Source organism: Delphinapterus leucas, chromosome 7 (assembly GCF_059928025.1).
Source record: "Delphinapterus leucas isolate spDelLeu-1000000601 "Yukka" chromosome 7, BTC_Dleu_Yukka2, whole genome shotgun sequence".
In the NCBI taxonomy this organism is placed as follows: domain Eukaryota; kingdom Metazoa; phylum Chordata; class Mammalia; order Artiodactyla; family Monodontidae; genus Delphinapterus; species Delphinapterus leucas.
The window spans coordinates 8,631,860-8,645,357 of NC_143135.1; the positions used below are offsets into that span (position 1 = coordinate 8,631,860).

The 13,498-nt window shown below is 53.3% G+C and overlaps 1 protein-coding gene across 2 annotated transcripts; it reads right to left on the reverse strand.

The window, feature by feature from the left end:
• Positions 1–2,066: 2,066 nt before the first annotated feature.
• Positions 2,067–9,913, reverse strand: LGALS12 (galectin 12). Of its 2 annotated transcripts, XM_022591696.2 has the most exons (9): positions 9,830–9,913; positions 8,015–8,103; positions 7,707–7,920; positions 6,734–6,853; positions 6,133–6,171; positions 5,464–5,490; positions 4,756–4,844; positions 2,753–2,903; positions 2,067–2,290 (listed from the first exon to the last, which is right to left on the reverse strand). In XM_022591696.2, exons 1-9 carry the CDS (start codon positions 9,896–9,898, stop codon positions 2,144–2,146), a joined length of 945 nt encoding a protein of 314 aa, XP_022447404.1. In that variant the 5' UTR covers positions 9,899–9,913; the 3' UTR covers positions 2,067–2,143. The 2 variants fall into 2 exon arrangements, with proteins under 2 accessions (XP_022447404.1, XP_089770771.1); XM_089914645.1 differs by lacking the exons at positions 5,464–5,490; positions 9,830–9,913 and having other exon boundaries at positions 8,015–8,754.
• Between the last annotated feature and the right edge of the window lie 3,585 nt (positions 9,914–13,498).

Sequence of the window (13,498 nt, forward strand, 5' to 3'; positions counted from 1 at the left end):
TAATTGGACATCCAAATGCAAAAACCAAACCAAACCAAACCAAAAGAAACCTCATAAAACTTCAACCTAAACTGCACAACATAATTAACAATTAATTTAAAATGGATCATAGATCTATATGTGAACTATGAAGTATAAAACTTTTAGAAGAAAACAGAGGAGAAAATCTTCATTAGGCAAAAACTTCTTAGATATGACACCAAAAATACGATTCCAGAAAAAATTGATGAATTGGACTTTATCAAAATTAAAAACTTTTGCTCTGTGAAAGAAACTGTTTAGAGAATGAAAAGATAAGCTAAGACTGGGAGACATTACTTACAAACCACATATTTAACAAAGGACATTTATCCAGCCTATATAAAGAAGCTCTTAAAAGTCAGTGATAAGAAAACAAACAACTCAATTAAAAATGGAGAAAAGATCTGAACAGGCACTGCACCAGAGAGAATACACAGGTGGAAAATTAGCACATAAAAAGATGCTCAACATCTTTAGCCACTAGGCAAATACAAATGAAAGCCACAATGAGATACCTCTACACACCGATGAAGATGGCTAACATAAAAAATACTGACAATTATGAGCATTGATGAGCATACAGAACGACTGGAAATCTCATAGATTGCTGGTGGGAAAGCAAAATTCCCAAAACTACTCTGAAACAACTCTGGAAAATTGTGACAGTTTCTTATAAAGTTAAACATGCATTTACCATATGATCCATCAATCTCACTAGTAGGTATTAACCCAAGAGAAATGAAAAGTTACATTCATACAAAGACTTGTATACAAATGATTTTAGCTGCTCTATTCATTAATTGTCAAAAACTGAAAACCACCCAAATGTTCTTCAGTGGGTCAATTGTGGTACAACGGGATACTACTGAGTAACAAACAGGAATGAGTCACTGATACATACAGCCACTTAGATTAATCTCCAAAGGGTAATGCTGATTGAAAGAAATCAGTTTCAAAAGGTCACATCCTACCTGATTCCGTTTATATGACATTCTCAAAAACACAAAATATTGTCATGGAGAGCAGATCAGGGAGTTGCTGGGGGTTAAGGGAGCGGGTGGAGGAGGTGCAAGTACACAGAAGTAACACCAGGGAATTTTTTGGAATGATGGAGCTGTTATATATCTTGATTGTGGTAGTGGCCACACAGATCTACATATATGTTAAAACTCAGAATTTTACCCACCCCCCCAAAGTCAATTTTATTGTGTTAACTAAAAAAATAAAATAAAAAGTAAGGATAACCACTAGAAGTATAAAATGGAATTTACAACTTCCAAATCAGCATAAGAAAAAAAAGGGGGAGGGTGATAAAGAAGACTTTATCAATCCAATAGCAAGTCCAAAAGCTGAAAATATGATGAAAAATAGCAATGGTAAATAGAAAACACAAAATAAGATGGTAAAATATAAATAAAACCAATATTCCGGGAACCACGGGAGTAGAACTACGGCCAGGCACGTGGTCATCCCGTGGAGGACACTTCCAGCCTCCCTTGCAGATAACGTGGCTGCGTGACTGAGTACTTGCCAAGGAGATGTGAGTGATAGCGTGTGCTAATCCCAGGTCTGGGCTTATGACATCAGATGGGCCTTGTCCGTATTCTCTATTTGCCTTCTCAGCGGTTGAAACCTAGATACGGTGGCTACTGAGCTTCTGCCATGTAGGTGATGCTGATGCCCTGGGGGGTGGTGGCATGATGACTAGGATGACCCAGAAGGTCCATAATGAGCAAAGTTGCCCCACTGACCCGGACGATTTTTCTGTTTAGATGAGAAGGAAATAAACATCTAAATTTTTAAAGCTGCTGCATTTTGGAGTACCTTCATTAGGCTACAAAGCCTGCCTCCTTGTCTAGGCCCTGAAGGAAGGCATAGCCAAATCAGGCTCCTGGTGGAGGGAACTGCAGAGTTTCTGGAGCCTTCACACTCTTGTACCCCCTTTCTGCTGTGGGGTCCAAAGCATCTGCAGACTCAGGCTCCTGGTTCCAGAAGCGAGCCAGGCCTGACACCATGTTGGCAGGTGGAGATTTTAATGAGGGTAGGAGAGTGGGGCCATCTGGTGGGGCCCCGGCTATAGGCTGCCCCTCTTCTTCTCTGGCTGGGCTCTCTGGATCCCTCCTCAGTAGTGGACGCAGTAGAGCTGGACGCTGCCACTGATTCGCAGCTCCCGCAGCCGCTCCAGGGCCTGCTGGCCCAGGCTGGTGGCCCCCACGCCCTGCCCACTGAGGGCCAGCTTCAGCTCTCCCTCTTGGCATAGGAGCAGAACCTGGGAAAGGAGGGCATGGGGCTCTGCAGGCTTCCAGACCCTCCCTTGCCTGCCTGATGCCCCACCTGGCAAGGACACGAAGACTGGACCCATGGGGCACCCAGTGATGGAAAAGACCAGGACTAGGGGCCCAGCTCATCATCAGCCCTCCCACAAGGATCTGCCCAGGCCTTGGCCTCAGTTTCACCGTCTGTAAAAGGGGTCGTTGCTCTCCCTGGACGAGTGATCTCAACCTCAGTGGCACACTGGAGTCGTTAGGGGGGCTTCTTGATGATGCTGAGGCCAGGGCCCCCCCACGACTAATTAAAGAGGGGTTTCTGGGCATGGGATCCCCAGCCCAGATCTCCTCTCCCCCAGCGGGCACTGGCTTCCCTGCCCTCCCGACACACCCCCAGTCTCCCGGATGCGAATGCGGCTCTGCACTCCACCCAAGAGGGACCAGGCACACTGGCTCCGACCCACCTCGAAGAATCGCTGCGGGTAGAAGAGGAAGGGGGCCAAGATCAGTTTCTTCCGGCCCCAGCGGGAGACCCAGGCCAGAGTTCTGTCGGTGAAGGAAGCCCTGAGCGTCACAGGAACGTGGGCGGCCTCGTCCAGCAGACTGAGTGTGAAACTGCGGAAAGGGGCCGGAGAAGGGGCTGAAGGCTTGCTAAGTGCCAGGGGCGGTGCTAAGCCTTAATGTCGGTGGCCCAGGGCTGACTTAACCTGTAGAAATGTTCTGGCTGGTCCACGGTATTCTTCAACTTTAAAGTAATACCATTTTCAAAAATTGAGAAAGTTTATATAAAAGATAGCTTTCAGCTTCTCTTTTAAATAATTAGAAGGTCTGGATCTGGCATCAGAAGATCTATGGAAATATTCTTTCCACTTCACCACATTCCCAACCTGGTGCCTCACTATTTATGTGACCTGCCTGGCCTCTGAGGACACGTGAATCATGGCCCTTGAGAGAGAGAGCAGTAAAATCATTCCCTGTGTCACTAATAATAACCATGTGAATTGAGCTAAGATAAGCACCTGGTCTCCTGTCTCCAAGCTTGGGGAGGAGTGGGGTTCTTTCCTTCACTGGGAACTTTTTCATTTTCCCTGTAGAGTGGGATTATCTTTCTCCTTTTTTTCTGATGGGGGAACTCAGCCCTCCAGGCTAAGAGAGGTGTAGTGACTTGCCCAAGACCACAGTTTTTAAGAGGCAAAACCAGGAATCCAATCCAGTCATGCCTGGCTTTGGAGGCTCATGCTATCCAGGGCTGTGCTGCACACATGCCCATAATTCACAGGCCTGATCAAGAGCATGCAGCACAAGGGTTAGTGAGGTCAGTGACTTCAAAAACAAAAACAAAACAGAAGCGGGTAGGGCAGGGAGAACATAGGGCACTAGCCTTACTTCCCTGGCCCTCCGCCAAAAGAATTCTGATATCACCACATTTGTGGACCACTTGCTATGTGCCTGGCACAAGTCTCCGTATTTACACCATCCCTGAAGCTGGCACTATTTTTATCCCTTTTTACAGACAAGGAAACTAAGGCACAGAAAGGAAAAGTAACTGCTGTGAAGTTGCACAGGTTCTTTTTTTTTTTTTTTGCGGTACGCGGGCCTCTCACTGTTGTGGCCCCCCCCGTTGCGGAGCACAGGTTCCGGACGCGCAGGCTCAGCGGCCATGGCTCACGGGCCCAGCCGCTCTGCAGCATGTGGGATCTTCCCGGACCGGGGCACGAACCCGCGTCCCCTGCATCGGCAGGCGGACTCTCAACCGCTGCGCCACCAGGGAAGCCCTGCACAGGTTTTAAGTGTCCTCAGCAGAAGTCAAACCCAGGAAATCTGTCCCAAAACGTCATGAAATCCAATGCAATTCCAGAAGGAAGGAAGGGAGGAGGGAAGGAAGGATGGAGGGGAAGAAGGAAAGGGAAGAAACAAAGAAAGGGAACGAGAAAGACACTTGTCTAAGTGGCGTGGAATCCGCAGGTTTGGGAAATGAAGCATGAGCACCCCCTATGGGAGAAGTCAGGAAGCATCCACTTGGTTACTGCGTCCCTCCAAGTCCCCACCTCCCAGCACTGGGCCTCTTCTCTGGGGTCGCCTGGCTGTGTTTCCTAAACCAGGGCACTGTGGGAGATCACATCCCCTCTCTGGGTCTCAGCCTGTGCCTTTAGAGGGCCTTTCCTGAGGCTCCAGCTGGGACCTGCGGTGAGAGGCTGGTTGGCCTGACCACATGCACAGACAGGGAAGATACTCCCGGAGTGGGAGTTGCTGGTGCCACGAAGGCACCAGAGCCCTGGACCCGATCCCAGATCAGACTTGCACAAGCCCTGCGACCTTGGGCAACTTACTTCTGCTCTCTGCTCCTCTGTTTCCTGATCTGGAGGATGGGGATTGAGCAGTGGTGCTGGGGGTTAAAGCGGTGATATTCATCAAGCTTGTGCCTGGCACAGAGATGCCCCTCCTTCCCCTCCTTCTGCATACTTACTCCTTTGGCTCCGGCAAGACCAGCCCCCTCACTATGATGACCTGTCCGGGCCAGAGACCCTGGGGAAGGGCACGCGAGCAGGGCACCTCCTGAGGGAACACGGGAGATGACTGAGAGGGGGACTCACAGAGGGGCTCGGGGAGGGATACTGCCCCTAGGAGCTGCTTCACGGGCTGCCCTCAGGGGCCAGGGAGCCCCGGGGCTGGTTAATCTCTGCCTCTAGGCCTGCATCCAGGAGACACTTCTGCTCAGTTATTAGACACCTACTGCAGGCCTGTCTCCAGTACTCGGCTCTCTCTGGCCTCCCCCCCACCCGCCCAGCCCCCGTGCTGGGAGCCCCTAATGCTGTGCTCCAAACTGTAATGGCTCATTCATTGGTCTGCCCCCCTACCAGCCTGTGGGCAGCTGCGGGGGCGGCTGGGACTGATTTGTCCCTCCATCCTAGAGCCTGGCTCTGGGCCTAGCACAGAAGAGTATCAGATAATTGTGTGCAGAATGGAGAAAAGGTAAAATGCAGCTGGAGTTTCAGCCTGAAGTCGACTGGCCCACCCATAGCCTGCAGTTTCCTATAAAGAAGGGGAGACCCTGATGCTGAGGCCATATGCCACCAGCATATGGGATATGAGTGGGAGGGGGTGCCCTCCCACTCCTGATGGAGCAGGTGAGGGACTGTCCCTCTGCCAGGCCGAGGAGGGGGAGGTCACTCACCAGGCTGGGGCTCTTCAGCAGGAAAGGCTGTCAAGGAAAGAAAGAGGGGACATGGAGGCCACATGGTGTTTGCTCATTGAAAGGGAACCTTGATATTATTCTTTAAAAATGGGGATATTTGGGGTTTGCCCCTCTCAGAGATAATGTGGGGAAATGACTGGAACCCCAGTGGGGCCCTCTTGAATTCAGATGGACACCAGCTCTGGAATAATGCAGGAGAACTGGACGGGGGTGGGGTGGGGGGTGGGGGGGCGGTCCTGTCATGCACACACTCTGTGGCTCTGAGCAAGTCCCTGGCGCGTCATCTCCCCTTCTGCCCTGCTGGCCAACCCGCTACCTCACAGGGACGCTAAGAACTGAAAGCTCCAATTGAGACGGATCTTCTGATAGGAAGACTGGGGCCCTGCCCGTTCCGGGAAGCCAGCCTACCCCAGCCATCCTCCCGAGCTGGCCCTGGTGCCGGGAGAGGCAAATCCAGGCTCCCAGGGACTGAGGTGGGGCCAGCCGTCTCCATGGCAACCGCACAGCGAGGGAGGGGGCAGCTGGGCCTTGTGCAAAATGAGCAGCAGCCCAGCGAGGGGCGGGTCCCGCTGGGGGAGGAGGGAGAGCCAGTGGCTCAGCTGGCGTGGCTGGGACCGCGAGGGCCAACCCTGCTCGCAGGAGACTCACGTGTCCAACCGGATACTCGCTACCGCCCTCCACAAATGGCTGTTAGGAGAGAGAAAAAGCAACAGGCCAGATTCGGGACCACTGCAAGCCCCAGAGCTTGACTGATTTCGCTCCCACCTGCCCTCCAGTGCCTGGCAGGGGGCAGAGGCCAGCTTTGGCCTTGATAGCTCCTCCTCTCCCCGAGGCCTTGTCGGGGCTTCTCAAACCCGGCATTTTGAACATGCTGATTCCTGGGCCCCACCTCCGACTTACTGAATCAGAATCTCTGATGGCGGGTCTCAGAAATCTGCATTTTTAATCAGCTCCTCAGCTGGGAATGATACTCCACGGGTCCAAGACTCCAAGTCATTTGCCTTTTGGCCACTGCTCCTCATTGACCAGACCCCATGCCCAGGCTAGGATTCTGCTCGAGGCTCTTGGACCCACCTTCTGTGGTCACCTCACCCCTCCTCATGTCCAACACCTGGATGGATGCCCTCCACCTTGGCTATAATTGGTGTGACAGGGCTTGTCTGGGGCGGGAGGGGATCCTGGGCCTGTCCAGGCATCAGGGGAAGTCAGAGGCTGCTGCCACCCAGGACTTGGCCCCAAGGGAACTTACGCTGATGTTCAGGAATCCAACGGCCGTCACCAGGATATCTCCATATATGCCCAAGGTGTCTACGCGAGACAGCGGGAGTTGGTAGCGGTAATGGAGAAAGTGTTGTCCATTTACACTCACCTAGAGAGACAGACAGACCAGGCTGGCTCAGCAGCAGCTGACGGTCCTGAGTTCATACTAACGTGCCAGGCATCATGAACATCCTTTCTGGAATTTTCCTCATTTAACTTCACACCAACTCTACGAGGCAGGCATGTTTTACAGACCAGGTGCCCGAGGCTTGGGGAGCTTAAGGAGCCTCCTCAAGTTTGGGGAGCTGGCAACTTCAACGCCCCTCCGGGCCCCTGACACCCCATGCTGGCCCCATTTCGCCTCTCAGCTGACCCACCAGCAGCTGGAGCAGCAGCCCCCGAGCCCTCCCCACCATCCACAGGTGAGGAGCCTCCGGAGGCTGTGTGACCCCTGTCCCACAGGTGCCCCCCTCCACTGCTGGCTCCCACCAGCTCCCTCTCCCCTAGAGAAGTCTGAAGATCTTCCTGGCAGGAGTTCACATCAGCGGTGGAAGCCTTGAGGCTTCACTCTCCCTGTCCCTTCCCCCTCTTCCATGAGACGGGGAGAATGAAAGTGCCCTCCTCGTGGATTGTTGTGAGGATGCAGTGAGCTAATATTTAAGGGATTGGAACAGCGCGCGGCATACTGCAGGCGCTCTCTAGACGCTCCCTGTGACGGCGGCAGTGGTACCCTCTGCAGGGCCGGCACCATAGGGCCCGCTGAATGCTGCCATCTGTATCGGGCCAAGTGGGCCCAGGGCAGCTTGGGACCGGGCTTGGCAGCTCCTTGGTTCCCTGGTTACTGGACTCTGTGCGCCATCCCCCCAAATACCGCTTGACACAGTGACATGGGGAACTTGGCTGAAGGAAAGAGAAGCAGAGGGACACAAGTTCTAGACCCCCTGATTTCCCCTTCCGTTCACCTTCATCTCCTCATTTCCAAAGAGAAAGAGGATGAGGAAGCTCGCTCCTTTCTGCAGGGCCAGATGGGGCCACCGGGCCTCGGCTTGCCAGTGCCCACCACGCAGGGTGTTGCAGATGACGTGCGGCTTGGTGGTGTGGAAGCGAGGGTTGAAGTGGATGGCGATATCTGGCCGGGGGTGCAGGCTGCAGCCGCACTGGAAGTCCACCTGGAACCTAGGGGAGATGAGGCCCCCAAAGGGCACCTCCGGTCAGAGACTCCCGGAGACCCTGAAGGTAGAGAGGGAGCCCTGCCGAGCACTTCCCTTACCTGCGCGCATTTAGGGGGACCGCTCCCTGGAGCACGACCATCTTGCCTGCTCGCAGGCCACCAAAAATTGTCGTGACATAAGGAACCACCTGAACAAGGGGAGAAACCCATCCATACAGGGTTGAAGAAAGGGCCTAGGGACCCCTGGGTCAGGGGGTGCGGTGGGGAGGAAAGAGGAACAAGAAGACTCAGCACTCCCACCCCAAACAGAAAATGTCCTAATGGGGAAAAATTAGTTTTCTCTGAAGTGTTCTCTTCCATCTTCTCCCCTTTCCTGGACCATCACACATCAAAGCCACACTGCACGGGCAAACCAGATTCAGCCCCACTGCCCCCTTGGAGCACCAGTCCAGCCCCTTACCCCAGCTCCTAGGGCACAGCAGTGCCCCCAGTGAGGCTTACTGTTCCCTGGTTGCCACCCTGGCCTCCAGAAGCCTGGTGTCGAGGCTTCCCAGGGACTGTTTATTGGCCAGAACCTGGGAAGTGGGAGGCAGAAGGGTGGACAAATTGGGATCTGAGCGCAGACCCTGATATGGACACCTGGAGAGATACCTGATAATGACCCAAGCCTACCTTCCCAGCTCACCTTTCCCCTGGCATTCCTAAAATACAGCACACACTTTTACCACTCCTGACCCTTTCTGGGGTGTTTCCTCTGCTCTCCTTCTACCCTGTGAAATCTGACTTGACTTTCCAGGCCCTGACACCGTCTCCAAGCATCATCCATTTTGGTGCCTGAATTATTCCTTCCCTCACTGTGCTCTCCACTGGCATGGCGAGTTTGGCCCTTGGCCGGCTGGCTTAGAGGGAGCCGTGTGGCTGGCTGTTCATGCTGGAGGGCACAAGCCCTTCAAAGCCGAAGCCCTGTCTTTCGCTTCTACAGGCTCAGTGCCTGGCCTGGCACAGAGTGGGCTCTGAGCAGGTAGGTGCAGAATAAATGTGAACATGCAGCAGGTACTCATTGGGCAGTATCTCAAGACTGGGCCTCGTGCGGTGTCCTCCAACTCCTAGCAGCCTTCAGAAGCCTGAACTGCCCAGAAAGAGCTGAGATCCAACAGTGTTGCCCTCCAGGTGGGATTTCGCAGCTTGCAAAGCAAGGAGCCACTGTAACCTGGGCGGCTGCTTCATCCCATCACTCAGGCACCTGGGGAGGTGTGGGAGACCCCGGGCTGTCAGAGCACCCACAGCTCAGCCAGGCTCAGCATGTCAGTCCCTCCTGCTTCCCAGGCTCTGGGCCTGGCCTGTAATTAACTGAGCCAAAGCAGTTCTCCTGGGAGGCGAGGACCAAGTAAAGGGAAAGTGATAATTAGTGCTTATTAGTGGGAGGGTGGAGTCTGCTGGGAGTTCAGCCTTCTGTAAAGTACTGTCAGGCTTCAGGAAATCTGCAGGGCACTGGGCTGAAGGAGGAATCGAGGAAACCCCAACACCATCTCTCACTTGGAGGCTCCGACCTGACTCCCAGGCTGGAGATGAGCCTGCCCTTCCTAGTGATCAATGTTCCCCCAATGATACTACGCACTCCCCCAGACCCTCCTAGCCACCCATCGTACAGTAGGGGACACCACTCTGTCTCCAGGCCCTACTATTTTTAAAACGCAAGGACCCTGTGAACCCAGCAGTCATTGACACGCGAGTGGGAATGAGCTGTCAGCCACTTTGCTAAGCTCAGGATGGCCTTCCAGAGCCCATGGGCAGGGGCCAGGGAAACAGGACCTATAACTGAGGGCCTCTCCAGCCCCCAACCTGGGATACTGGGCCCAGCTGGAAGGGGGAGCCCTGAGACCCAGGAGGTTCCGGACCTGAGCGGCTGCTCACCGGGTGGAAGACTGGCGGCTGCAGGATGAAAGTGTCAGGAAGCGGGTCCAGTTTTTCTCCAGGCGACATGGTGGAGGGGGGGCCTCCAACTTGGGCTGCAGATCCTGATTCCAGGAGCCCTGCCCCCACTGGACTGACTCACCTTTCCCAGCCAGGTCCTAAATGCCTGGGGCAGCTCTCCCAGCTGTCAGTCTCACCTGCACCTGGCAGGGTCCTTCCTAATGGTGCTTGGAGCAGGTCTGGGAGGGCAGCTGTCCAGCACCCCACACCAGCTCCAGCCCCACCGGCTGGACTGGGTGTCAGAAGAGATCCGTGTTGAAGGGCGTGAAGCTTGTACTAACTAACCCTCAGGGTCTGAAGCACAGAGCCCGTTGCAGAGGGAAGCCAGAGGCTGGCTCCTTTGGGGCCAGCGGGGTTTGTGATTTCCCCGGCTGCAGCCTGAGCCCTCCAGGGGTCAGAGGCAGGGGTGATGGTACACGGGGGCAGGTCCCAGGAGAAGCCCCGCCCCCAGCTTCCTGGACACCAAATGAGTGGCTTCCCCTCCCCTCCCCACGAAGGTTTCTATCTCTCTCCCTCGTTTCCCCACCCCTTTCCCCACTCTTCTCCCTTTGGCAAATTTTACAGTCCTTTGGGGCTCCAGTTCAGCACTGGGTGGAAATGTCAGGGCCCAGACGGGGTCACAAGAAAGTGGGATGGGGAGAGGTGAGAAAAGGCAGGGAGAGAGAAGACCCTCTTAGGCTCAGAAAAGGGAGTGGTGGGCAGTGGGGAGCACACAGCTGCACCGAAGGAGACCTGGGTTCTTTCTCAGCTTCTGCTCTAATGTGCTGTGTGCCCTGGAACAAGTCACTTACCCTCTCTGGGGCTCCCTTTGATTATCTGTATATAGAAAGGGTGATCACAGTAGCGTGTCTCCTGTCTCGAAGGGAGGTCTGTATCTGGGGGTGGGTCTAGATTTCTGTCTTTTTGTTTTTTTCAAGCTCCCCTATGATCCTCTGGACTGGAATCATTCCGGTTCTGGTTCAAATTCCAATAAGCCTTTCCCTTTAAAAAGCAGCACAACCTCTCAACTTTATCCTGAGTTGGGAGGCCCCAGGATCTGACCACAGCGTCAGACGTGGCAGCAGGGAATTGCTGGCAGGGCCAGGCTGGGCAAAGGCTCAAGGGCACGGGGTGGTGAGGGAAAAGTAAGCGGCTGCTCTGATGGTGGGGCGAGTACTTGGGCAGTGCTGCGGAAAGACGTGTGTTAGCCGTGCTACTGAAGCGCTGCCTGGAAGCTTGTTAGAAATGCAAGGGCCCCACCCCACAACTACTGGGGGGCAGAGCCCAGGAATCAGCATTTTAACGTACTCTCCCGGTGATTCTGATGCATGTTAATGTTTGAGAAGCACTGACTTAGGTCCTAACCGGCAGGGCTTGGGATACAGAGCCAAGGTGTTCGTTCAGATCCTGCTGGGTAGGTGGAGCTGCGTGGCTGAAGGTGTTTCGTGCGGGAAATTTGATCAGAGGTGCATTGAGGAAGGAGGAGAAATGAGAGGTGGAGAAACCATTTGGGCAGGGACAAGGTTGGCCTTGCCGCTGGGAGTCAGATCTGGGTCCTGGTCCCAGCCTGGTAGCCCCCCAATGGTGCCCCTCCCCCACTCCCATCCCAGCCTCAGAGCCTCTTCTGTGAATTGAGGAGCCAGGGCCACCATAGCGAAACACCAGGGACTGGGTGGCTGAAACAACAGGAGTTTATTTTCTCACAGTTCTGGAGGCTAGAAGCCCAGATCAGGATGTCAGCAGGGTTGTTTTCTTCTGGGGCCTCTCTCCTTGGCTTGCCGATTTTGTGTCCTAATTTCTTCTTGTAGGGAGACTGGTCATATTGGATTAGGGTCCACCTACTTGACCTCATTTTACCTTAATCATCTTTTTAAAGGCCTTATCTCCAAATACAGTCACATCCTATGTACTGGGGGTTAAGACTCAACGTATGACTTGGGGGTGGGGAACACAGTTCAGCCCATAACAGAAGAGTAGTTATAACTGTTCTCTTTTTGAAACTCCAAGGTATTGCAGCAGTCGGGAGAGGGGGATGCTGAGGCCCTGCAGTGGGAAGGCAGCAGAAGGAAGGGGGATGGTGCATTTCATTTCTCTTTTCAGGTGACCCCAGCTTTTGACAACTGGGAGGGACCTGGTTGGCTTAAAGCACATGTCCAGAACTTGTTGAATCTGATCTAAGAGGCTCCAGAATAAGAGAGGGTCTTAGTGTCTGTTGTTCTGTCTTGGGGTGGACACAGGGGGGTAAATTCCTCTTCCTGAGCCAGAGTGAGGGGGGGACTTGTGGGAGAGCTCCAGGAAAGGGCTGATGGTGACCCTGACACTGGCAGGTGGGTTTCCCCTGCCCCAGACGGGCACCCTCCCACCCCATCCTCCCAATTCCCTCCACCCTGTGCTTTTTCCTCAGAGCACTTAACATAACTTCTCATTATATACTGAAGAATTGTTTGGAACTTCCCTGGTGGTCCAGTGGTCAAGACTCCGTGTTCCCAATGCAGGGGGCCCGGGTTCGATCCCTGGTCAGGGAACTAGATCCCGCATACCACAACTAAAAAACAAAACAAAACATCCAACATGCTGCAACAAAGACCTGGCGCAGCCAAATAAATAAATAAATATTTTAAAAAAGAATTGTTTAATGTTTGTCTCCAATTCCCCCTACTCCCCACCTATAAGTTCCACGAGGGAGATTTATTCTTACACTCTCAGTACCAAGCAAATGCCTGACACAGAGGAAGTGCTCAAAATCTCTTTAAAGACTGAATGACTATAAGAGGTGATGGTTTATGGCTCCTGTCCTGTCTCTGCCTCCTTCTCTGTCTCTCTCCCAGCAGGTGTGGAATTGTGGCCCAAGCACAAAATTGTCCATATACTCTTCTAGCTGGCCACAGATTGTCATTGAGGCAATTTTATTGATATCTGTCAATTACCAGTTAATAGCCTGGGAAACATAACCCATTTTCAGGGATCTCAAGGTGCCCCACTCTCCCCCTTTCTATGATCCAGCAGCCTCTTTCACAATCCCTGCTCCTGAATGGGTATAACTCTCTGGGCCTAGGGAGGGACTAATGCATAGATTAACCTACTTTGGTCTACATCTCCACCCCTTTCTTCTATCTGATTCCTTCTATCTGGAAACTCTCATGGATCCTCTTTCTCTCGGGACCAGTTTTGCATCATCCTGGAACAGAGGGTAGGATAATTAGGAGAAATACTAGGCAAGAAGAATTGACAGAACCCGACAGCTGCCTGGATAAGGGAGACAAGGAGAAAGGGCCCCCAAAAGTGACTCCAACATCTTGAATCAAATGATTGGGAAGGGCTTCCCTGATGGCGCAGTGGTTGAGAGTCCGCCTGCCGATGCAGGGGACACGGGTTCGTGCCCCGGTCCGGGAAGATCCCACGTGCCGCGGAGCGGCTGGGCCCGTGAGCCATGGCTGCTAAGCCTGCACATCCAGAGCCTGTGCTCCGCAACGGGAAAGGCCACAACAGTGAGAGGCCCGCGTACTGCAAAAAAAAAAAAAAAAAAAAAAAGATTGGGAAGATTCTGGAAAAACAGGGAAGATTTACGTATAATCTGGGGCAGTGGCAAGCTGGCTAATTTCAGCCAAGACCATTTTGGAGGAGGTGGGC